This window comes from Pogoniulus pusillus, chromosome 2 (genome assembly GCF_015220805.1).
Source record: "Pogoniulus pusillus isolate bPogPus1 chromosome 2, bPogPus1.pri, whole genome shotgun sequence".
NCBI lineage: Eukaryota > Metazoa > Chordata > Aves > Piciformes > Lybiidae > Pogoniulus > Pogoniulus pusillus.
This window is the reverse complement of record NC_087265.1, coordinates 636,212-662,348: the sequence shown is the minus strand read 5'-3', so window position 1 is coordinate 662,348 and position 26,137 is coordinate 636,212. Positions and strand designations below refer to the sequence as shown.

General features: G+C 47.4%; 1 protein-coding gene across 4 annotated transcripts in view; it reads left to right on the top strand.

The window, feature by feature from the left end:
- Positions 1–26,137, top strand: part of LRP1B (LDL receptor related protein 1B) — a 646,717-nt gene that overhangs the window by 608,908 nt on the left and 11,672 nt on the right. For 3 of the 4 annotated variants that reach the window (XM_064154536.1, XM_064154516.1, XM_064154508.1), the window contains 4 exons: positions 6,513–6,674; positions 11,566–11,740; positions 12,505–12,609; positions 14,565–14,678. In XM_064154536.1, coding sequence (XP_064010606.1) covers positions 6,513–6,674; positions 11,566–11,740; positions 12,505–12,609; positions 14,565–14,678 — 556 coding nt within the window. The remainder of the gene's footprint in view (positions 1–6,512; positions 6,675–11,565; positions 11,741–12,504; positions 12,610–14,564; positions 14,679–26,137) is intronic. The other variant, XM_064154527.1, reaches the window with a different exon arrangement.

Genomic DNA, 26,137 nt, shown 5'->3' with positions numbered 1-26,137 from the left:
TAGTGAGCCAAATTAATGGGGATTTGGAAAATATTGGATGTTGCTGTGAAAATGCACTTAATTTCTCCTCACAGCTCGATGCAGAGGTGCTGGAGCTGCAGTGTGTTGGACACGTTGACTAATCTAACTCAAACGGGATGAGTATTTGTGCCGTGCTAACTGCTCAGGATGCCTCCAACTACGCAATATTGTGATGTCTGTAGCAAAATGAGCCAAAGTTATTGTTGTTGTCTTACTGTTTTCCTTTTCACTAAAGGAAAATTGATTTGATAGTCTCAGGAAATAATTATAGATAAAGAAAATATTATTTTATATCCATGTTGTAAGCACAAAAAGTTGTTTGAGGGATGTGATGGTGCATACTGAGAGCACAGCCAGTCAGGGATTCGTTACTTCACTCGTGTCACATCAGTCTCAGTAGTCTTAAAGGGTGATGCTGCATCATCTTCTCATCAGGATGAGGACTGTGGGATAGGTGAGGAGTGGTATTTAGCCAGATCTTGAGGCAGTCTGGTCTGGGGTGTAGCTGATCAGGTCGCTCAGAGCCTTGTCCAGCCTGACCTTGAATATCTCCAGGGATGGGGCCTCAACTACCTCCCTGGGCAACCCATAGCAGTGTTCTGGCACCCTCATGGAGCAGAACTTGTTCCTCATATCCAATCTGTCTTCTCTGCTCTCATTCCAAACTACTGCCCCTCGTCCTGTCCCTGCAGGCCTTTGCAATCAGTCCCTCTACAGACTTCTTGTAGCCTCCTTCAGCTACTTCTAGGCTGCTATTAGGTCTCCCTTGAGCCTGCTCTTCTCCACGCTGGACACCTCCAGTTCCCTCAGCCCGTTCTTGTAGCAGAGGTGTTCCAGCCCCCTGCTCATCTTTGTGGCTCTCCTTTGGGCTTGCTCCATCAGGTCCATGTCCTTCCTGTGTTGAGGGCTCTGGAGCTGGACAGAACGACAACCAACCTTGATGAGAGCAGCCTTTGAGACTCACCTACAGTATTTTGAGATCACAGAATCACAGGACTGCAGAGGTTGGAAGGGACCTCCAGAGATCATCCAGTCCAACCTCCCTGCCAAGGCAGGATCACCCAGGGTAGTTCACTCAGGAACGGATCCAGGTGGGTTTTCAGAGTCTCCAGAGAAGGAGACTCCACAACCTGTCTGAGCAGCTGCTTCAGATGGGTCTGCTCTCTTCCCTTCCACACTCAGTGCAGGTCTGTCTGTCGAGGCAGAGCCCCTTCAGCTCACCTGCTAATTATAGCAGTAACAGAGCTGCTCTCCACCACTGCCGATTCAGCAAAGCTCATTAGGGTTCATCAGCCACACGGAGGAGTAGTAGTGGTCCTGGCCGGGGCTGCTGGGCACTCCAGCAGGCAGGATAATGCAGCAGGTTGGTACAGTGCCGCCTGGCCCCCTCCAGTAGTACTGCGGAGTGACATAGGCAAAGTGGAGCTACAGAAAGCCTGGAGCCACCCAGTGCTGACACTGAAACTGCCCCGGTGTGGAGCCCTGACACAAGCCACCGGTGGCTTGGCACAAGCACTCACCTGGACTAGCTCAGTTTTGAGGCTTTCAGAGAGCTTCCAGACCCACTGCTCTTTTCCTACAATTGTGTTCTTTTGTAAGCTCAAAACCCCCTCCGTGGTCCTACAAAGCACCTAATACTGCTCCCTTGTGTCGGCAGCAGCAGCAGAGTTCGTCTGCTTAGTGTTCTGGTCCTTACCCAAAACAGCATCAATAGGAGCTTGAGAGAAACAACTCAGTTCCCCAAATGTATCACCTGCATATCTTGAGTGCACTAAAATACTGATTAGCAACTTCTGAAGATTACTTTAAAGTTATTGCCACTATAGAGCAAATCAAATGGGCAAGCTAGGAGTGACTGCAGCCTCTGAAATCAAACCCCAACTGAACACAGTAGAACTGAGATGCCTGTCATCATCCCCTGCATGATTTTTCTTTGTAAGATGGAAGGAAAGTGCATTTCACTCTGCTCTCCTGAGACTCCACCTGCAGTCCTGTATGCAGTTCTAGAGTCCCCAACACAAGAAGGACGTGGAACTGTTGGAGGCAGTCCAGAGGAGGTCACCAAGATGCTCAGAGGACTGCATCAGCTCTGCTATAAGGACAGGTTGAGAGAGTTGGGGCTCTGCAGCCTGGAGAAGAGAAGGCTTGGAGGAGACCTTGGAGTGGCCTTCGAGGATCTGAAGGGGGCTCCAGGAGGGCTGGGAAAGAACTATTGACAAGGTCTTGTGATGACAGGAGGAGGAGGAATGGGTTTGAACTGGCAGAGGGGAGATTGAAAGTGGATGTTAGGAAGAAGTTCTTTGCAGTGAGGTTGGGGAGGACAGAATTACAGCGTGTGATCTTTGATTGCATTCTGTGATTCTCTGCTCCACAACCTCCCTGGAGGTGTTCAAGGCCAGGTTGGATGAGGCTTGGAGTGACCTGTTCTAGTGGGAGGTGTCCCTGCCTATGGCAGGGGGTTGGAACTGGCTGAGCTTTGAGGTCACTTCTAACCTAAACCCTTCTATGATTCTGTCTTGGCTGATGATGTGCAGACATAAATCGGTGCTCTGGTTCCGTGATACCAAACCTCATGGCATTGTTTGTTACACTGTTCTTGGGGGTAATGTATGAAACAAGACAGATGCAATGTCATTATTAGTAGTATTTTAGGTGCCAGCAGTCTGTGTATCAATAGGCAATGAGCTATTAACAGTAGTAAAAGTCAGGTTAAATGGAGTGGCAAAAATGGAGTTCAGGCTCTAGCAGGTTAAATTTTCATCGAGCTGTCAGCACTGTGGCATATTTGTCAGCCTGCATTAGGAAAGAGTAGAATAATCTTTTCTGCCAACTAGGAAAACATCATTGGCCCATCAATTTAACAAAGAGAGGAGCCTTAGTAATGAACACTGGTCTCAGATCTGTCTTCTGTCAGTGTTTTGTTTCATCCCTTTTATCAGAACACTGATGAGGATGAAAGATGATGTGAAATGCCCTGGCTTGGGGGCAGAAGTATCAGTACAGGTGCGGACATGGGGAAAACCAAAAAGACCTGGTGCTAGCATCTGAGTTCAGCATCTTTGATTTAATATCTAAGTCACAGGGGACAGATATGAGTAACCAGGCTGATGCATATTAAACTAGCTGGAGCTATTTTTAAGCCGATGGTTTTGTTCCTGCCGTACTCATTAGAGGAAGAGACGAACTGATCTCATGGCCTTTAGGATGATTTGCAAAACACTTTGAATTAGCATAGCTAAAAATAGAAAGCATGGCAAAGAAAATAATTATGTGGAGCATTTTATGTGAGGAGATCCAAGAAAGAAGTGAAGGAAAAGAATAAACAGATCATTCTCAGTGGGGAAAAAAATCAGGGTGCTTCACTTGCACTGAAAAGTTCTCCAGTGAAGATGTTCTCAAATAAATGGAGAGTATTAGAACAAAGAAGAAAATCTGAATGCTGGGGTCCATGGGGCATTTAATCTACATTGAGACCTCGAGCTAAGGAGAGGAGAAACAAAATGAAGGTAGGAAGAGTTGCACCTGTCAGATTTCTAGGGTCAGCTGTGGTAAAAGCCTCAGTAGGCAGATGTGGCAGTAGTTGTGGATACCTACACCAGCCATGATACTCAACCAAGGAAACACTGAATGAGATGAAGGGTAGCAAGGAAGGGACCTAGCCAGAATGCACCAGGGATTCAGGCAGTGTTTGAAAATGAGAGAATTGTTATGGAAAACTAACCCCAGGATGCTGTTTCATTTGACTGCTTAAGATTTGGGCTCCTATGTACATGTTAAGCCAAGTTAGGCTCAAGCCAAGCACAGCCTCTCCTGTGTACTCACCAACCCACCCCTCCACGAAGCAGGACTGTCCCCGTGTAAGAAGTTTGGTTTATGGTGCTGTGTGATGTTTTCCACGTGTAAATGCAGGGACACCTGGAGTCTTTCATCCTGAAGGTATTCCTGTCCCTGCTCTCTCTCAGATTCTGTTGTCATATAAGCATATTGACAGAGCTGTCAACAATGAAATCTGGTGAGCTGCTTTTCCTGTTGCAGCCTCTAACTGCAGTCCCAAGGGCTGCTGCCTCACACCTGGAGTGCATTAGGTAGTTCTCTTGCTGAGCACTTCCGAAGGATGTAGCCCATCTTGTCCCTGGCAAAGAGCTGCCAAGGAGATGTGCCTTGGTTTTACAGCAGCCTGTCAGCTGCCTGCCTTTGCCAGGTTTGCTCTAGCCACCAGCACTGATGTGCCCCACTGAACAGTAGGCATTTCTGGTTCTCCCATCTCCATTTTTAGGCTTCTTCCATTTCTATAAGCAATGTCAGTGACTATTTTGGGGTGTTTCTGCAGTCTACTTACAATGCTTTGCTGTTCTGCCTGACACCTATTTGCTGTTTGACTGCTGCCAGCCCCTGCACAATCCTTCACTCAGCAGCACAGCAATTCTGTGGCTTCCCTCAGAGGGATGAGCCTTTGCCTGTCAGCTGCCCCTCATGCAGCACCGAGCCAGCTAAGCTCTGCATTGTAGTCGCCTGCAGGTTGGGTTCCTCATTCAGGTGAAGACCATCCTGTCTGCCTTTTTACTTCAGAAGTGTCCTCAGCTCCTGAGTAGCCTCTTTCCTCCCCAGAAAGCCAAAAAGAAGAAAAGCATTAAACTTGGTCTCTTTCCTAAGAAAATCCCAAAAGATGGATGAAAGCAAGGGGGCAAATAGTGCTTTGTAAGAGGCGACCAGGAATATGGATAGATTATTAGGAAGTGAGAAAGGGGATAGTGTGTTGGGCACATCAGGTCATTTAATTGAAAAGAAGATTGCAAGAGAGATAAAAAAGAGAACTCAGGAGATGGAAAAACATTTATGGGATCCAGAAGTTTGTTTTAAAGCAGATAAGCCTTAATAAAAAAGTCATGGAAAGGTGGAAGAGTTTAATAAAGCAGTCAAATTGTAACAAAGCTATAAATCCTTTAGACGTGAGATTTAGATAAGGGGGGAAATTGGGAAAATTAAAACAGTGGAGGATCATAGAAGGAGAACACATCAGGGCTTAAATGCTGCTTTCAAACCAGCCCTTTGAGGGGAGGCTATGGAGTAGGAGTTCATTTTCTGCTAATGTTCATCCCCAGGGCTCCACTGCTTTCCAGACATTGGATACTGACCTCGCAGGCATCTTGGGGCTGATGGGAGGCAGCAATTCTTGTTCTACAGTGTGTATGATGTGTGGGGTAGGGATGGCAAAAGAGATCAGAGATTTGTGGGTTAGCAGAACACTGTTGTGTAAAGCTTGGCTGCTGGTGCATTGGGAGCTGTGGCTCCATCAGTGTGGCTGTACAGACAGGTTTGTAGAGTGCAGAATACTGGAGGTCATTCTGAGGAGGCAGCAATGCTCTTCATACCAACGTTTGTCTTCTGCAAGTGGAGGGTCCCAGCCTGGCAGGACCATCTGAAGAGCTTGGTCATCTCTTAAATTCCTGCTTGAGACCATCTTTTAGAGTAGTTCCCAAATGAAGATCCAAGGAGCATGCATGCAGCAGTGTTAAATGCAGAGGTGCATTTGTTGTGCACTTGCATTGTGCACGTGTCCACATCCACAGTGCTAGCTTCGTGGTGTAAACCTTCTGAATCCAAGCAGTGTTTGCAAAGGCATCTTCTAGCTGTGTCTAGGAAAAGTGAGGCAGGCTGATGAATAACACTTGCTGCTCTGGGGGCATGCAGCCTGGAGAAGAGAAGGCTCCAGAAGAACCTCAGAGCTGCCTGACAGTGCCTGAAGGGATCCTGCAGGAAGGCTGCAGAGGGACTTGTGCTGAGGGGATCTGGAGCCAGGCCAAGGGGAAATGGTTTGGAGCTGAGGCAGAGCAGGGTTAGAGTGGAGCTGAGGCAGAAGTTGTTGAGTGTGAGGGTGGTGAGAGTCTGGCCCAGGCTGCCCAGGGAGGCTGTGGTTGCCTCCTTGCTGGGGGTGTTGCAGGCCAGGTTGGATGAAGGCTTGAGCAGCTGAGTGTAGCTGAGAGGTGTCCCTGGGCATGGTGGGGAGGTTGGAGCAGATGAGGAGGAATGGTTTTAAATTGGCAGAGGGGAGATTGAAACTGGATGTTAGGAAGAAGTTGTTTGCAGTGAGGGTGGTGAGACACTGGCACAGGCTGCCCAGGGAGGTTGGAGACAGCAGAATCACAGAATGTGGTCTTTGATTGCATTCTGTGATTCTGTGCTCCACAGCCTCCCTGGAGATGTTCAAGGCCAGGTTGGATGAGGCCTGGAGTGACCTGTTCTAGTGGGTGGTGTCCTTGCCTATGGCAGGGGGTTGGAACTGGCTGAGCTTTGAGGTCCCTTCCAACCTAAACCATTGTATGATGCTATGGTGGGGAGGTTGGCATAGATGAGCTCTGGAGTCCCCTTCAACCTGAGCCATTCTAGGATTCTCTCCTATGATTCTCTGGTACCTGCATCTTTAAAGTGCTGTTTATTGTTTGGAGGTTGATCTCTCAACATCACAAACCCCTTTTCTTTGTTCGGAGCAGGGAGGCCAACCTGCAGCTGTGCACTGGGCTTCACGGGACCCACCTGCAACCAGACTGTCTGCCACCGCTTCTGCCAGCACGGGGGCACCTGCAGCGTCACCGCGGGCAACCAGCCCCTCTGCACCTGCCTGCCGGAGTACACAGGGGACAGGTGCCAGTTCTGTGAGTAGCCTCCACAGGCTCTTAGCTCCAGCTTTACAGTAGAAGGTCTCCAAACTAGGAGTTCAGCAGTTAGAGCTGGACGGCTTTGGTGTGGTGTTGGTTTGTTGGTTGGGTTTTTGTGTCATGTGTCTGTAAACTTAGCTCCAGCATTGTTCTTGCTGCTGAGGGAAAGTCGTCTGGTGTGCTCAAGTGATCTTTGAACGTGGTTCTACAGTGCCTAAGAAAGAGCTTTTTCAGAAGTGGTCTGTTTGTTCTTGCTGTGGATGAGGACAGGCAGTGAAGCCGTACAGGACAGCTGCCTTTGTGAGCAGAAATGAGCTCACTGCGTTAACACTTTCTGCTCCAGCATCTCTTGTCTGTTAACTTACGCTGGTGGAATGCCTGAACACAGCAACCAACGCAGGGAAGGGTTTCCTCTGATATGCCTTAGCACTGCAGATCAGCACAGCTCCAGCTGCTCATTTAGCTTTTGTTTTTATTTCGAAGCCCAGTGAGGACACTGAGAGTGGCTTTGAGTTTCATGCCTCTATTTTCTTTCAGCCTCTTCACTCTCAGGTCACCTCGAGTTTGGTTTCTCCTGCTGGTGCTGGTCATCAGGCATTCTGGATATTACTCCTGTTGAATTCTCAGGACTTAGAGTCTGTGCTCTGGATATGGAGTTCTCCCTCTTTTTTCACTGCCCTGACTCATGGCTCTCCCCTCACCGAGACACTGTTTTCCAAAGGTTTCCATGCCTCTAGAAAGGCTCCTCTGCCTTTGGAGAACATTCCCTGGTTTTAATTTCATTGACAGCTGAGGAGGGAAAGAAGGTTATCAAGCAACAGGCCCTCTCTCCTACTGCATTTATTGCTGTTAGCTGTCTTCTCAGTGTCTGCAGTACCACAGACCAGAGTCTCCCATTCCTCCTTTTGGTCTCTCATTTCAAAATTACACTGTATCTGCCTCCTATCTTTTCCACATGGTGGCTCAGCAGCAGCCCTAGCCTAAACCTGATTGCTTTTCAAGATCAGGATGTTATGCTCTTTAATGCCCTTTATGTTCCTGCTGCTTTGCTTCGCCTGTGTTTACCTGGAAGAGAAGTCTGTCGTCATGCTTTGGCGAGAAGAGATCCTTAAACCTGAAAGCCATCGTGTTTTGTACATCATTCCCTGAATTTGCTGCAGGAGCTTTTGTAAAAGTCTAGTCTGGAATTATCTGCCAGATACAAGAAGTACTTAATTTCAGCACGAGGCCTGTCAAACAGGGGAAGGATGAGTGCGTGTCTGCAGCAGTGTTTGTGTTGAAGTGAACTGAAGGCATTTCCAGTTGGGAGAGTAGGGAATAAATAGAAAGCTTAGAATGGCAAACCAGCAGTAATTGTGATTCTCTCCCACTTGGTATTAAACAAACTGCATGGATCCACAAATAACTATCTGCAAACACAACTGGGTATTTGAAAACACTACAGTACATAAATCATGCACAGAGAGGCATGCAGATTAAGAAAAAATATTTACTGGAGGCTTACCCCAAACCAAACAAATTGTTTCTAGTTGAATGCTTCTGCAAACAGCCTTTTGCTTTAAAAAAAAGGAAAAGGTGTTTAAAAAAAGAATTAATTTAAATGTAAATGTCAGGATACTTTTTAAAGAGTGCTCCTTGTCAGACAGGCCTCTGGAGGGGGCTGCCCAGGGAGGTGGTGGAGTCACCCTCTCTGCAGGTGTTGAAGCAAAGCCTAGCTGGGGCACTTAGTGCCATGGTCTGGTGGATTGGACAGGGTTGGGGGACAGTTGGGATGGATGAACTTGGGGGTCTCTTCCAACCTGGCTGATTCTATGATTCTATGACTTGTCTGCTGACACCTGGGGAAAATGCTACCATACAGAGACCTGAACACGTTACCAAATTCAAACTAAAATGAAGCCTTTGTTTATCTAAACTTTAACACGTTGGGGTTAGGGGGAGGGGGACAGAGTCTTACAATCATTTAGAGGTTTGCCTTTTTTTCCCCCTTTCTTTTTTTTTTTTCTTTCTGGCCAATAACAGTTCAGTGAAATTATTCAGGTTTCCAGTCAACCTGAGTAAAAATTGGCTTCTCTGGTTGTTCCCTTTATTAATCACCCTGACATTGTGCGCTTGTTGGGTCGCTCACTCCAGCAGCGCTGCAAAGATTGGGTGTCTCGGAGAGGTCTTTTGCAGTCTTTCTGAGCTGTGATTGAAACTAGTTCATATGCAAAGGAGGATCCACCAACGTGCACAGGTATTTCACTCGTGCTCCCAAGCTGAAAACGTTATTAGTGCTTTTTATGGCAGGCAGAAGAATTGCCTTGCAGCGCTGCCAGATTGCAAAGACCTTCTTTTCCCCGTACTTACCGTCTCCAATTACCCAGTGTGGAGTTTCTCCTGTGATTAGTTCACATAAGGGCTAATAACCCAAATGTGTGCTCCGTGTCAAGGCACTGGTGCTGCTGAAATAAATTCAACTGAGTGAATTTACATAGGACTGCTGAAATAAATTCAGCTGAATGGATTTTCAGAGGATCCTGCCACCGTGGTGCATGTTGCTGCGTGCAGCCCAGCTTGATGGATTCAGCCGCATGTCCCCGGTTGAAATGCCGGCGGCAAGCCGTGCAGCCGCGTTCCAGTTCATTTCTTGTGCCATTTAAGGCCAAACAACCTGAAAAATAGGAAGCGTTTTCCTGCAGTTACAATCACTCAAAGTGGATGTAGAGATCTCATGAGCTATTACTTTCCCTGAAACTGAAGTTCCTTTCTTCAGGAGACAAAAAAATAAAGGAAAAGAAAGGATTGGTTTTTATGCCATTTCAGTCCAAATGTAGCAAACAGGTTAGGTGCAGCAACAGATTGAAGGTGTTTGTGACTGCAATCAGTACTAAACCCCAGGAACTGGTTTAGAGTGTGAAGTTCTCTTTCGTAGGCTGTTCCTCTCTTTTTTTTTGTTCTGGTGTAGCTGGAAACACTTCCCCTGGCAAAGCTCTTTTCATAAAGTGTGTCTCAATATTATCTGTTAAACTGCAGCAGCTTGTGTGCAAAAATCAGACCCCTGCTGCGGGTTACCATTCGGTACCTTGAGCTGGGGGATGGCAAACAATAGTTAAAAATCACAGAACATCAGGGGTTGGAAGGGACCTCCAGAGATCATCCAGTCCAACTCCCCTGACAGGCAGAATCACCCAAGGCAGGTCATACAGGAACACATCCAGGTGAGGTTGGAAAGCCTCCAGAGAAACAGACTCCACAAATTCTCTGGGCAGCCTCATCATACAAAAAAGTCTCCTCATGCTGAGGTGGGACCTCTGAGAGTAGCTATGCAGAGAGAGGCACAAGCAAATGTGTTTCCCACTTTGAGACACGCTCAAAGAGCATCCATCCCAAATGCAGGCGGTAGGACACATCACTTGGTGCAGTCTCCAGTGTGCTGCTCACAGCCTGCCTGCGGTCGGACAGCAGCTGGAGAGCTTACGCTTCCTGACTCAGGGCTGAGGTCCACCTTCCATAGCGTGAGAGTGTGGTTCAGCACCTCCTCTGTCTGGGCAGGCTGAGGGAGTTGGCATTGTTCACCTGGAGAAGAGAGGGCTCAGGGGAGACCTTATAGCAGCCACCCAATACTTAAAGGAGACCTTTAAGAAAGATGAGGAGGGATGTTTTATCAGGGAGTCTAGTGGCAGGATGCAGAGTAGTGCTCCCAAGCTGAAAGAAGGCAGAATCAGGTTAGACAAAAGTAATTGTTTACTGTGAGGATAGAGAGACACTGGAACAGGTTGCCCAGAGAAGCTGTGGATGCCACAGCCCTGGAAGTGGTCAAGACTAGGTTGGATGAGGCCTTGAGTGGTTTGGCCAAGGGCTCATTTTCCTGGAACAGCTTGGTAACACCCTGCTTCTGGCTGCAATTGACTCACACTTGGCCATGTCCTGGGCTTCAAAAGGCTGCTTTTTATTACTGTCAGAAGGGAAATATTTTGCTAATATGGACCAGGCTGGCCCTGAGATAGTACAGAACCGAAGCACCCTCTGTAGCAATTGCTTCATCTGTTCTCCAGGGACACCTACAGCTCAATGCAACATGGTAGCTACAGAGAACTGGACAAGAGTTAGAACGAGATGGAGACTTTGAGGTAGTGGGCTCCAGGAAGGAGCTTCAATGGGGACTTTTTTAAACAGCAAATGAAACCTGTCACTGCCACGTAAATAACAGTGAAGCTAAGTGTTAAGATACCAGCACGTCACAGCTCTGGGAGCTTCTTCAGTCAGGCAGTTTGGGTCTTTTACAGGACTATAGACAAATGAGACCATTGCTGGCACTTTGAAAGGGTTAAAGAATTCACTCCTGGAGATCTAAATCCTGTCTGGGTTGAAGCAGTTAAACAAGATAATGGAGCCTGGCAGAGTCTATAAAGATAAGCATGTGGGTTGTTTGGGTAGAACTCATGGGTTATCTTTTTATATATTATTATTAGAACTCCATCAAATTTTAATATGTGGATAAATGAAAATGAAACTTAATTATTTCAAAACACTGTTTCCATTTCAGTTGAGCATGGTGCTGCTAGTGGTAATGTGGATGCAGCAGAAGAGTTTTATCCAGCCAATGTCCCATTAAATGCATTAACACAGCTCTGCTTTTCTCATCAGCAGTCTTTATATTCTGTGGGATGATGCCATAAATGGTGGCATCTAGAAGGGAGGGGGGAATCTGTCTCTTACCAGTTTAATTCCCTTCTGGAGACTGCACTGTTAATATATTCTGTGGCTGGCTGTGGGGCTTTGCTGGCTCTTGTTGTCTTCAGCGAGCCACCAGCCTCCTGTATGGTGTAATGACTGTACCTGGTCACGGGCAGCAGAGGTGCTCTCCTCCGTGCCCTGTCGTGATGGGCTGTGCTGTTGCTTGCAGATGTCTGCCACCACTACTGCGTCAACTCCGAGTCCTGCACCATCTCCGGGGACGGCAGTGTGGAGTGTGTCTGCCCAGGGCGCTTCGAAGGGCCCAAATGCGAGGTGGACAGGTGTGCCAGATGTCACGGGGGACACTGCATCATCGACAAGGACAGCAATGACGTGCTGTGCAAGTAAGTGTCTGCAGAACCCTCTGTGTAGGAGCAGTTGGACTGCATCAGCCTTTGCAGCTCGCTAGACTGGGCGAGGCCCTGAGCAGGTCACATCACAACAGTTCCTGCGTGGCTCCTTCCTGTGCAAGCCCCACTGGCTCCTGCCTGTGGAGACCAACTTCTGGAGCACTGTCACAAGGTTCCCTCAGTATGAGGTAGCGAGAGACCGAGTGGGTGTTCACTCTGGGAGACTGGAATGCTTGCTACAGCTGGCAGCTAGCACACTGCTGAAGTCGGTGTGCTGCGAAGTGCCTGTGCCACGCCGGGTGCGAAGGAGGACCTGTGCTGGCGGAGGTGCTGCAGCACGGCTGAGTGACCGTTGTGTCATCAGTCTGTTGTTGTCAAAAGGAAGATCAAAGTGTGTTGTACAATGGGCTCAGAGCTCCTTAGAGTCCTTGCGGTCAGTAGGGCTTACACGTCATGGAGTTGGTATCTTAGTGTGGAACTGGAGAATGCATGGCGTTAGAAGGGACCGTTAAAGGGCATCCAGTCCAACCCCCTGCGGTGAGCAGGGACATCCTCCACCAGATCAGGCTGCTCAGAGCTCATTGTTCCTCACCTTGAATGTCTCACAGTGATGGGGCCTCCACCACCACCCTGGGCAACCTGTTCTGGTCTTCCAGCATCCTCACAATAGAGAACTTAATATATAGAGATAACTGCAAGTGACTTCACCAGATTTCAGCCAATGCCAACTGTAACTTGTCATTTTCTAACCATGACAGTTGCACTAATGGAAAGATTGCCACCTCCTGTCAGTTGTGTGATGGCTACTGTTACAATGGTGGCACTTGCCAGCTGGACCCAGAGACAAACGTGCCTGTCTGTCTGTGAGTATCCCCTGCTGAAGTCTCGGTGTGTCAACAAGTGGTGACCTTGTTCTGCATGTGTCTGTGCTTTTGGGGTCTCTAAGATATCAAATGTGCTGGCTGCAGTATTTTTGCCCTTTTTTGCCTCTGACCTGATCTGGTGTCTGCCTTTCTGCACTGTGTGTATCTAGGGTGTAGATTGTGAATGCATAGAGAGGAAGTTACCTCTTTTTTGAGACTCTAATCATGTCAGGCCGGATCCAAAGCCTGTCTAGACACTTGTTCGGGAGTGGAGCCCAGAGCTACAGGGTGGTTGATCTCCACTGCTTCTCGAAGGTGGATTAGATCTTCTCTTCTCTAAAGATGGTCAGAGGTGGGAGCAGTGCACTCCTCGTGGTGGCTAGAGAAGAGGAAGGCTAGTGTCAGTGTTTATTTCCTTTATGGGTCTGAGGATATGCCGCTAGATCTCTCGCAGCTGCCCTAACCCTCACACTGCCCCCAGGAGCCTGGCTGTTCTGTGCTAAGATTATGCTGTCCCTCCTGCACCATGGTCACAGGATGCTTTTCTTAAGGCCAGGCATCAAATACCAGAGGAAATGTGATTCTGTGGTCAGGTGAAGTAGTGTCTGAAGGCAGAAAAGCCTACATGCTAGTCCTTTCTTGAGAGCTATGGTGGATCTTCTGTTCTTAGCTGCTACATACAAAATACAGCAGTCACTGCAGCAAGAAATGAATTTGTTCCCTGCTTTCAGTTACCCTGAGCTACCTGGGTGCACTCCTAGGGTTTTTTATTTTTGCCTAATAAACAATTTGATCTTTTCTGTACTGCTGAAAAGCTTCGTTGTGGAATAGTCTTCACTCCTCAGAACAACCTGGAGGTCAGAGCATCCTCTGGGAACAGAGGAGTTGTTTGAACAGCGAATTGGACTCAAGTGTCTCATTTCCAAGGTGTTGTGAGTAGGTGGTTGTCCAAAGGGATGTGGCATTACAGCTGTGTCAATACAAACACAGCCATCCCCTCATTCTGCTGAGATGTGTGAGGCAGAGGATATTAAAGGAGTGTTCATACTCACAAGGGAGTTACAGAGAAGTGCCTGGATTTTGTAGTCTGGTCGCTGTTGGAGCAACTGATCCTCCCTGAGAGCTCAAGCACCTCTGGCTGTGCAGAGCCGCAGAGCTGTGGAGGCTGCTCTGCTGAAAACAATTTGACAACAAATGTCTGCAGCTTTGGGGCTGGAGACTGGGGAATGCAGCCCTGCAGGGTAGTCCTGAAATGCTGCACATGCCTGCCTGGCTCTCAAGGCTGTTTAGATCCAGCCCTTTTCACTTGTTATTTCTGTCTTCTTAAATGGCTTTAGCTGATGACTAAAGAGACTTGGAAATCTCAGCAAAAGAGGACTCTCGCAGCCATAACACATCAGGCCCAAATACGATGATTAAGTCTGGTGATTCCTTTGCTTGAATACCTAAAGTGGCCCTTTTGGAGGCTTTTTCCTTACAAACCTGGCCTTGTTCTTGTTCAGATTGACAGAGAACACCATAGCATCTCAAGGAAAACCACTGCCAGCCTCAACTTCTGTATGGGTTTGCAATGCATGGGCTCTGCCACATACACCAGCACTGTTAGCAGTGCTAAGAGAGCAGTCAGGAGCAGCTGGAAAGCCATTGACCTCCAGACCAGCGATACCAGTGTGTGGCAGAGCTGCCAGTAACACTGTGTTCAGAGCATTAGAGTCCTGAACCCATCCCTTAGCGCAGGCCTGGTGCTTGACAAGCGTTCGAGCGATGCTGAAGAGCAAACTTACTGGCACAGTCAGCTTGGAGCTGGCGTGGCGAGCAGAGTGTAAATGTCGTTGCCTGTGGGTGTGTGCCTGTGCACCTGTGTGTGTCGTGCCATCATTATGTGTAATGCATTTAAAGTCTGCCCAGCACGAGGTAGAATATTTATCTAGGTCTATTTTACTGAAATTCTGCAGATGCTCTGTGGGGTTTAAAAGTCAGCGCTGTGACCAGAAAGTGAACCCTTGTGATTACTACTGTCAGAATGAGGGAATTTGCACTTTAACTGCGTTTAATGAACCGAGATGCAAGTAGGTTTAACCTTCCACTTAACGCCGCACATCCGTGACATCATTTCAGGCCACAGCTCATTGGATCCAGCCATGCACGTTCACATGCATCCCACGACGCAGGCTCAGTCTGGGGGTCGTTGCTCTAGCTCACACTCTTTGCCAGCTGCACTGGTGAGGATGTTTAAGCATTACTTGTGGAGTGTCCATGTCATTAGAGGGAGAGCTGAAAAGCTTTCCCTTCAGGGAGTCAGTTGCAGATGCTGGAAACGCCTCTTGGCTTTCGTTTGTTCACATTTTGAGAGATCTAAGCAAGCTGATCCCACGCAGCACAAGGTTCGGCAGAGTGGCATCACACATGTTCTGCAGCCCACTTCTGAGTTCCTGCTTCTTATCTACGCAGGGAAAGGAACTGAAAAGCTATTTAGGGACCACTTCAGGAGTTGAACTTGTATTCATAGATCTCATTGCTGACTTCATTGGAATAATGCTGTAAAATGGAAACTATGACAGAAAATTCTGTGAGCTGCATCCTAACGTTGGCTTCTCCCTCGGCAGAAAATGAGTAAGAGAAACAGGATAATATGGATGCATTTGGATGCTGTGTTTCTCTGAAGGATTGAAGGTCTGTTTCTCACAGACAGGATTTTAATCCCCAGCAGGGAAAGCAGCAGCTGTAGTCTCTGGAAGTGCTGTAAGGCAGACATAGAGCACTGCAATACCAGACAGATCAGCAGAGCTTCACTCAACAATTGTGCCACAGGAGTCAGGATGGCAAGCACGAGGCAGAGACCTAGACTGGGGTGAAGCACGGAACTACAGCAGCTTGGATCTCATCTCATCTCAGTGCATGGTTTGTGAGCACAAACTGCTGTGGTTGGCTGGTGGGGAGCAATGGCAGTGCCCAGGCATGGTGAACAATCTTCCACTTTTCAGAAGAGTATGAGCACAATTCCTTTGTCAGTGTTCTCAAGCAATGAACTCCTGCCGTGAGCGCTCACAAATCCATTGGAAAGCAGATTAGTCACCTAACTACTACTTCTTAACCTTTGGAGAAGGTCTTTGATCGGCATTTGTGTGGGATGTGGCTGCTTGAAGCCGTTTGTGTCATCCAGAGCTGGCTTGTGCACCTGCAGCAGCCAGATGAAAGCAGTGCTCCCCTTGGCTCTGCAGAGTGACTGCTGGGTTGGCATGGCCACCACTGCTCTGTCTTCTCAATGCTTGCTTTTTCCTTTCTTTATCCTTTATTTTAAGGAGGCCAAGGTGACTTAGAGGAAAGGGAAGAGAGGCAAATAGAAGTTATTTGATGAAGTTGAGGACAGTTAATTGATAGAGAGGAGGAAATGTAACTCAGTAAGTGTCTGTTCTGCTTGCCACTCTCAGTTCAAGCTCTAGTTGCTCCCAGTATCTTGCGAGTTCTCTGGCACCAATTAATTCTTCACTGGTGCTTGTTTATAATTTTCCCAATCTCCCACTGACAAGTAGGAAGAAATGAAGTACTGCCATGCTTCATGAGAGCCACTGTGCCAGGGAACAGGAGCCTCAAAGGCTTTCTGTCCATTGTTAGGGAAGATGGTTTATCCCTCGAGCCTGCGTGTCTGGCCATGCCATGCCATCTGTCTGGTCTCTGAGGGATGCTCAGCTGAGGGCTAGCATTTTCCTTAGCCAGCCTGCAATTCACGGGTGGGTGGCCCTTAGAATAAGTAGAAATGGCTGAGCTTATTGGCATTCAGCAAGAGCTCCTCTCTCACACACAGCTACATCATCTGGGAATGCAAAACTTATACATAATCAAGCCCTTATTATCCTGCAGTAAAGACAATAGAGAATAAGATTGCTCTGTTCTAAAGGGCAGCACTGAAACCATAATTATACAGAGGAACTTGAAGCCTGGGAGAAGAGACTCTCCTCTTACCAACTGATGCTGACAGGGCGTGGGGTTTTTTTGTTTTCCTATCCCCAGTTCTTTCTGAATATGAGTGCAGTAGCAGGCCCACAATGGACATAGTTGTGTATTTCACCTAACCTCAGTGAGAATCAAGTGAGGCTTCACTGTGACTGCATAGGAGCTACTGAAACAGGAAGCTGTTCTGAGGTTGGTCCCAGTTTCAGTGAGCTGAGCCACTCAGGTATAGAAGGAACTGCTTAAAAGAGCCCAGCCCAGAGCCCCCAAGCTGCTGCAGGCAGTGAACATCTCCTGTGAGGCCAGGCTGAGGGAGCTGGGGCTGGCAGCTGGCAGCAGAGCAGCCTGAGGGCTGCCCTCAGTGCTGAGCTAAAGATGTGCAGGGCAGTGTCGGGAGGACACAGCCAGGCTCTGCCCAGGGGTGGCCAAGGGCAGGGCAAGGGGCACTGGGGGCAAGCTGGAGCAGAGGAGGTGGCACGGGAACAGGAGGGGAAACTTTGTCTGTGTGAGGGTGTTGGAGCCCTGGAGCAGGCTACCCAGAGAGGCTGTGGAGTCTCCTTCTGTGGAGATGTTCAAAACCTGCCTGGATGTGTGCCTCTGTGCCCTGCTCTAGGTTGTCCTTCTCTGGCAGGGGGCTTGGACTGGACGATCTCTGGAGGTCCTTTCCAACCCCTAACGTTCTGTGATTCTGTGCATGCTTTGTCAGTCTCTAAAGGATGCATAATTTACTGTGAGATCTCATTGGGTGTAAGGTCCTCCACAGTCTACTCTGTTAATTCTCAGCACTGTTTGTTAGCAATGTAAAGAGCATTTTTCCTTCTCCCTATCCTGTCCTTGCTCAATAACAAAGGTTGTGACAGAATTTCATATCAGAGATCCTGACTTTTTCTGCAGAATGCATCACTGAAGGTGTCTATTTCATGCAGAGTTACTCTTTTCAGTACTCACATACTAAGGCTTTAAGGATATCTTTAGTACTGCTCACTAATGGAATGGGAGCATTTGTGTTGTGACAGGTTTGGGCACCTCGGTACAAGAAGGACATTGAGGCACTGGTGTGGGTCCAAAGAAGAGCAACTGAGCTGGTGAAGGGCCTAGAGAATGAGTCTGATGAGGAATAGCTGAGGGAATGGGGGCTATTTAGTTTGAGGAGGAGGAGGCTGAGGGCAGAACTTATTGCCCTCACCAGCTGCCTGAAAGGACAATAGAGAGAGGGAGGTGCTGGGCATGGTTTACAGGCTGTTAGTGATAGAACAGGGAATGACCTCAAGCTGCACCAGGGGAGGTTTAGGCTACAGATTAGGAAAAGGTTTTTCCTCTGCAAGTGTGGTCAGGTGTTGGAACAGGCTGCCCAGGGAGGTGCTGAAGTCACCATCCCTGGAGGTGTTTGAAGGTCTTTTAGACAGGGTGCTTAGCAATATGGTGTAGTGATGGACTTGGTGGAGTAGGGTTAATAGTTGGACTGATGATGTCGAGGATCTTTTCCAACCTGAATGGTTCCATGGTACAGAAGGGTGTGAGGCACATCTGAATGGCTCCAGTAACTTCACAAACCCACTGAAAACAGAATGAGCAGGAGATCAGGTTCAGGTGGTAAATAATCCAGAAATGCTTTCACAAACACTCAGTTCTTTAAACAGTCACTGGGTTAGATTAGTCTGTCTTCTAGGTTAGTAATTAGCAAGATTTGGGGACAAACAATGTGGTTTTTATTATAGCAATGAAAACAGAAAGGACTTTCAACTACATAAGGCAGTTGTTATGAAGTGCTCTGTCAGTTTCTGTAGTACAGAACATTCAGCTCTCTTGGCTTTGTGTCTCTTACACCTTCAGAGTGACTATAACTTGCTCTGTCTCCATCACTTTGTCTTACTGTTGTTTGCATAGTAAGAGATGCCATCTATGACTGTTGTTACCATCTGCAAGCAAATGTCATCAAATCATAACCTCCTACACTAGGCATGTAAAGGGTTAACCCCTCCTGGGGGACCTGACTTCAGGTCCCCCTGAGTCCTCGCCGGGGGTGGTCTGAACCTGACCCCAGGTGTAGTGGTTAGCCCACTCCCACCACCTGTCCAGGCCCCTATAAAAACAGAGGAACTTCCTGCTTCCCTTTTTCTGTGACCTGCCTGCCTGCCAACAGCATCCTTGTTCCTGCTGCTCCTTCTTTTGCCACGTGGCCACCCTACCACATGGCAGGACAGCTCCATCCTGAATCTGCCTCCATCCTTTGCCATCAGTCTGGTTGTATGTACATTTTGTATCTTGTTTCCCTTCCCTTTACCTTTTTGTAACTCCTCTTACCTTAAATACCTTTTATTTATTGTTAAAGTTTCTTACCTTCCAAATGGAAGCAGGGCTGTTCTTTGGGTGTTTTACCCCTTTCTTCCTCTCTACAGCTAATCCCTTTCTTTCCCAAGTGGGGAGAGGGGAAGGCACCCTGTTATTGTATTGTTCTGTTAGGTATCTGGGCTCTGGGGAGTGAAATCAGACCAATACAAGGCATTATAGAGATAGAATGAAAGAGAATTGCTGTTGTATGTTTACAGTCAAAACAGGTAGAAGATGCTAATTTACTTCCATTTACTTAAGCCAACTAAATGCAAAGAGATGTTTTGAGCAATGCTTCCTGTCTGTGGCTGAGGACTTGAAGGTGAAGTAAGTAAGATTACATTATCCTGGCTAATTAAAAGGAGAGTAACTTATTCCTCCTCAGGTTACTTTTTGCACAGAGGTGTGTACAGTTCTGTGTGTCTATAGTCCAGAGCCTCTGCTTCCTAAGTGTCAGCAGAAACAGCAATTTGAAGGATAATGCAGAGCATTAACTGAGTTGCCTGTGGCTAGATGTTTTGGCTCCTCAGAGAGCTCCAGGTGTAGTTGGTGTCTTTCTACATTGGAACAAAGATGATTTCTTCCATAATGAAGTAAAAGTCATCAGGGATAGTTTAATTGCTTGCAATAAGTAGTTGCATGACTTTGAGAGCAAATTAGCTGGAGAAATCAGTGGTCTTTCAGATTGACTACAAGGCACACACAGCACAGGGGCTCGAATGACGGCGGAACTCTGGTGACACAGGGAACTGCAAAGTGAAGGGTGGAGGGAGAGTAAATCATTTCTGAACTGGGAACTTTGGTGATGTAATGGGTTAAAGACAGGAGTGAACAAATGGGGAAAGGCCATCACTTCAAGGTGATAGCAAGAAGCTTGAACTTGGGAGTGTAGACATGGAGAAATTAGGAAAGATACTTCCTGCAAGGGTCAAATAAACAAGCACCACGTGTTTGGCACTGCTGTCTCCAGAAGAGGAGGGAAGCACTGCTGTGTGTGTTTGTCAAGGGAAGCAGAAAGAAGAGTGCATTCCTCTTGGTGGAGAAGCTTCCAGCCAGCTCATGCTCCTGTGGTGCCACACCTTCCTTCTGACATCCCTGCCCTGTGGAGCAATGCTCAGCTATAAGCAGTTCTCATGCAAGCAGATACATGAGGCACCAAAGCTGCCAGTACGTGCAAGTTCATGAGTAAATGTAAAGCTCATAACTATGGCAAACCTTTTCCAAGGGAAGGTTAAGGCACATCCACAGTGCAGCCCCCTGACTGGTAGGTTCTGAAGGCTGAGCAGAAGGTAGCATGGAGAAGAAGGCAGCAGCTGTAACTGTGGAAGGCGGCAGATGACAGAGCAGAATCTGATCAAGCATCCTGCAATCAGTGTTTTCCATGTAGTGTCCTGGGGTGTGTTTGATGAGCTCCCCAACTACAATTGCAACAGAGATGTCACAGTATTATCCCAGTTCTCTGAAAGCTTGCTTTTTCAAGTTAAATCACCTCATAAATGTCTCAAACATGAGCATGATCAGCATGGTTTAACTTTATATTGTAGAGCTTTCGCTCTGTTTGCACCACAAAGTAGTTCAAGAATGAAGTGCAGGTGGATGTCTGAAGAACAGTAGTAAAAGGAAGGAATGAGAAGACCTTGGAAACACGCAGTTTGTGTATTTTCCCTGCACATTTAACCTTGTTTGGCTAACACTTGCACAGTAGCTGCTGCGTCACGTGGCTGTTTGCTTTGCCTCTCCAAGGGAAGAGGAGCATCACTTGTCATATGCCTATTGAACCACTCAGTTCTCAGCCTGCTTTTACCCATTTTAATCTCTTCTCTTCCTTGGCGCTCAATGCAATGCTACCTACAGCAGTAGTCATCTAGAGAAGCTTCGTCTTTATGTGTTTACTCTGTGAGGATTAATGCTTGTACAGCACAGGTACACATTGCTAAGAGCATGGAGGTTGGTCACCCTTGGTTACTGGCTTGGGGTGCTGGGGGCTGAGTTGCAGCCAAAGGCTCTTTCTTTGGCAGCAAACACCATGCAGCAACCAGGAATGACGATTTGCACATAACAATGTCATGCACATATAAAACTCATGTTCATTTAAGGTCATGTCTTATTTATTCGTGGCTGTTGTTACTAGATGTAAGCTCCTTTAGGTTCTTCAAAAGTAACTGTCACTTGGTTTGCCTGCTTTTGGCTTATACAATGTCTTGATTTCTTGAACTGCAGAGTAAGCTGTGTTTCACTTTCAAGTGACATCAGAAACTTGCTGTCCCTTAGCTTCTGCAGTGAATTCCTTGTTTTCCTCATTTTCTGTCCCTTAGCTTCTGCAGTGAATTCCTTGTTTTTCTCATAAAGATACCAAGTGATGCTCAGGAGACAAAGCCACTCAAATATGAGCTCTTCATCCATAAAATATCTTCTGAAAAGTTATTTGAAAATAATTAGACCCCAGAGGCAAGGAGGAGGTACCAGATGTGCTGCTGATCAAAGCCAGGATGGGTGGTTTGCTCCTTTATTGTTATGGAAGTTGTTTGTGTCTTTGAGGTTTAACTGTGGGCATAGCTCTGTATTATCAGCCCCCAGTATGGAAAAAGCACAGCTCCAGCAGTACTGCTACATTTATTTGCTGTAAGGGATAGTTTAGTGATCAGGTTTGGTGCAAGAGTTTTGATATCCTATATCCCTGTATGGAAAAAGCACAGCTCCAGCAGTACTGCTACATTTATTTGCTGTAAGGGATAGTTTAGTGATCAGGTTTGGTGCAAGAGTTTTGATATCCTATATCCCTGTATGGAAAAAGCACAGCTCCAGCAGTACTGCTACATTTATTTGCTGTAAGGGTCAGGTTTAGGGAAGGGTTTTGTTATCCCCTGGGGGAAGAGGAGGATTATTTTGATTTCTCTCTTTCAATGCAGTTCAATACAGGCAGTAAATCATTACGATCCATTATGATCCAGGTGTTCTCCTGTCTGCCAACCAGTTTTAGCAGTAATGGTGAGAGATGCTCCAGTGAAACTTGGAACAGGAGTGTTCTAAAACAATCCTGATACTTTTGTTAGGAAATTTGGCTCTGTCCTGGCTAGAGAGAGAAGCAAAGTTAGCAAATTACTTTGTGTTCTGAAGTATAAATATCATTGATAGGTGAGAAGCATTTTTCCATTCCCCTTCCACCTCCAGTTTGTAGTAACTGCTCTCAGATCCTGTTATACTTCCAGACCAATCTTCCAGTGCTGCTTTCTGTCAGTATTTGATACACACTGGCATATTGAACTGGAGAGCAGTTGTCTACTCAAGCACTTTCAAGTGTGTATTACGTGTGCTATATTGTATTTTTATGACAATGCCTTTGGCAGAAAAGAGAAGGGATAGAAAAAAGAGGAAACTAGTAAAATTGCAGAGTGCCACCAAATTATCCTTTTTACTAGCTTTGTCTATTTGTTCAGACATTTTATAGTCAAATGGTTCCTTGTGGTCAAGTGCCCATGTAATTGAGTTTAGAGTGCCTCAGTGCACTGACCTGTAAGGGTTACACAGAGCCAGAGAAGAGACATCTCCTCTCATTAATAGTCTGCAACAACTGCACCATCAGCTCCTCAGCCGTAAACATCTTCATTCTGACTAGTCCTCATTAAGGGGCACATCTTTGTAATTGCAGGTTAACGTTTTAAAACATCTCTCTTTTGTAACACCACTTCCCTGGAGTAAATAATTCCTCTCACGCAGGCACTGTGTCTCAGAATGCGCTTCCCAAGCAGCAGTCCCGCTGCAGAGCCAGGCTGGTGTGAGCTGCAGCATGCTCTGTGGCTGCCCCTGCCAGCACTGCGTCTGCAACCTTCATTTAGTGCTTTCTCTCTCGGCCTTGATGCTAACCTTCTCTCTGCTAGTTACTCTTAGATCTGTTCATCAGTTCTGCTGGCAGCTGGAGGCTTGCACCTTAAGGAGTTCACCACAGTGCCTTGCACCACTCGCCTGGCTCCAGCTGATCTGCTGTCAAGCTCCCTGGCTCTTCCCAGCTGTGTCTGTTAACTGTAGCTCAGAGTGTGCACTGGCACTGGCACTTCTGTAATCATAGAATCATAATTAGTCAGGGTTGGAAGGGACCACAAGGATCAGCCAGTCCCAACCCCCCTGCCGTGGGCAGGGACACGTCACACTACATCAGGCTGGCCACAGCCTCATCCAGCCTGGCCTTAAACACCTCCAGGGATGAGGCTTCCACCACCTCCCTGGGCAACCCCTTCCAGGCTTTCACCACCCTCACACTGAACAACTTCTTCCTAACATCCAGTCTGGATCTACCCATTTCCATCTTTGTTCCATCCTCCCAGTACTATCATTACCTGACAGCCTAAAAAGTCCCTCCCCAGCTTTCTTGTAGCCCACTTCAGATATTGACAGGCCACAACACGGTCACCTGGGAGCCTTCTCCTCTTCAGACTGCACAGCCCCAACTGCCTCAGTCTCTCCTTGTAGGAGAGGTGCTCCAGCCCTCTGAGCATCCTCATGGCCTTTCTCTGGACACACTCCAGTAGAGCCAGGGACTTTCTGTAGTTCTGCTTCTTTAGTGCTTTTTAGTTTGCTGTGCTGCAGGTGTCCCCTCCCTGCCCTGTACAGCTGTCGGCAGTGCTGCAGAGCAGCTCCTGGTGTCAGACCGTTTGGGAGGGTACAAAGTGCTGTGTATCAAATTGAAACACCAGTCCCTTCCCATACTGGCAGGCTGAGCCTCAATGCCCTAATTTCAGAAGATGTTATTAAAACAATTTCTGTCTTTGGTATTTGAAGCAAAGAGCCCCTGGTCAAGAGCTGCTCATTGCCCACATTCCTACAGGAACAGCTGTCTGCATCCCAAAGCCATCGCTCTTCAGCTGCCTGCTCGTGGCTAACCCTCTGCAAACAGCACACCTTTCCCCTGGGCTCTATTTCTGTTCCTCTCTGTCTGCACAGGGCAAGTCTTTACTAGCTTGCTGGACCATAAATGGGCAATCATTTTACCTCTGAGTATAGAAGGTGATGACTGCCATCCTGTCAGCTTCAGTCCAGTCCAATTTAATGGAGACAGCAAGCACTGGGGGGGCACTGAAGTGCCAAGTAGCTGTTGTGTTTTCATGAGATTCTCATCAAATACCTCAGGAGGGTTTCAGTGATGCTGACTTTTACAATGCCAAGCTAGGCAAAGAAAGGCAAATCTTCTTTCCTCACTTTGTTGCTCTATTTACAGCGTATACAGCCAAAGGGTTTCTTTCCTCTCCAGCCGTTGTGGTGTCCTGTCTGCTCTAGAACCTTGAAGAGCATCACTGTCCTTTATACACCATTTTCTCATCCTTGCAAGCTTCCCAGGGATTCTCTGGCTAGTCTCACTATCTTAGATTCTTTAAGCTGGTTTAAGGCAGATTTATAGCAATGATTCCCTTGTACAGCAGAAGCATTTGAGACTTACAGTATGAAACGGAAGAGGAGGAGGCTCAGGGCAAAGCTCATTGCTGTCTACAAATACCTGAAGGGAGGCTGCAGCCAGGTGGGGTTGGGCTCTGCTGCCAGGCAACCAGCAACAGAACAAGGGGACACAGCCTCAAGCTGTGCCAGCACAGGTTCAGGCTGGATGTTAGGAGGAAGCTCTCACAGCAAGTGAGATTGGAATGGGCTGACTGAGGAGGTGGTGGAGTCGCCATCCCTGGAGGTGTTTGAAAGGAGCCTGGATGAGGCACTTGGTGCCATGGTCTAGTTGATTGGCCAGGGCTGGGTGCTAGGTTGGACATCTCTTCCAACCTGCTTGATTCTATGATTCTAAGTTCTGTCTAACTCTCCAAGACATCTTTCACTAGTGGGGTACTAAATGCAAATTGCCTCTTGTAACAAGCTTTAATCACATCAACTGAACCCCCAACAGCAGTGATGCAGAACTTGCAGTAAGAAGTAGATAGTCTTTATTTCCTGACTGCCACATGCCAGCAGTTTGGATCTCAGCAGAATCTTCCAGAAAACAGAGAGCCTGCTGGTGGTGCTCTACAAAAGGGAAATGTTTTGCAGACATATGTTGAACAGTGATCTGCAAACCAACAAACAAAAGAAGTTCCTTGAGCACTATCTTGTTAAATTGGACTGTCAGTGTAATCATTTCAGTTTGATAGAACTGCTAGAAAGGGGGATTGTAAAAAATAGTCCAGGTGCATCATTTCAAAGATGAGAGTCATCTGTTCCAAGCGAGCTGGAGTGTGCTCAAGTGGCAGCAAGCAAGTGCTGGTTTCAATCTTGAAATAGACCCTTGCAGTCCTTAAGTTGTGTAATTGATTAGTAACTGAGGGGTTCCTTTGCAGTGTTTACCTTATCTAGATAAACAGACTTCTTCCAATAAAGAAGAACAACTTACTAAATTCCCACATAGTTTGTCCGTGTGTGGGCAGTTTTGAAGCAGCTGTCACTTGACAACCATGTTTTTAAAGTCCATCTCCACTACAGGTGCTTGTAAAGGCCAGCTGTGCCTGACCTCCACAGAGTCTGAGTTGAGCACCTTCGTGACAGACTTATCAAATATTAAATTAGTTCCCCCAAAAAAATTTCAGCCTTAGTTGAAACCCAGTGAAGAGGCTGCTCTGAGTGTTGGATTGTGCTGGCATAGGTTTAGGAGCAGAGAAATTGTCTCTGTGGCGATGTGCAAAGACAAAACGAGTCAAATGCCACCACCACCAGCAAAGCTGTCTAGGGCTCTTCTATAAGGGTTGCCCTTTTTTCCTGGAGTATCTTGCACCTTCTCAAACTTCTCATACTGCAGAGCAATGCCAGTACTCAAGCGTGTCCACTGCTAACCCTGCAGTTAGATCCCTCAAAAGCAGCAGCTAGGAGCAGCTCTTAGAAGCACACGCAGGGCAATGCTCTGTTGTGCTGCCTTAGAATGGCAATGCTCTGTTGTGCTGCCTTAGAAGGGCAATGCTCTGTTGTGCTGCCTTAGAAGGGCAATGCTCTGTTGTGCTGCCTTAGAAGGGCAATGCTCTGTTGTGCTGCCCTAGAAGGGCAATGCTCTGTTGTGCTGCCTTAGAAGGGCAGTGCTCTGTTGTGCTGCCTTAGAAGGGCAGTGCTCTGTTGTGCTGCCTTAGAAGGGCAATGCTCTGTTGTGCTGCCTTAGAAGGGCAGTGCTCTGTTGTGCTGCCTTAGAAGGGCAATGCTCTGTTGTGCTGCCTTAGAAGGGCAATGCTCTGTTGTGCTGCCCTAGAAGGGCAATGCTCTGTTGTGCTGCCTTAGAAGGGCAATGCTCTGT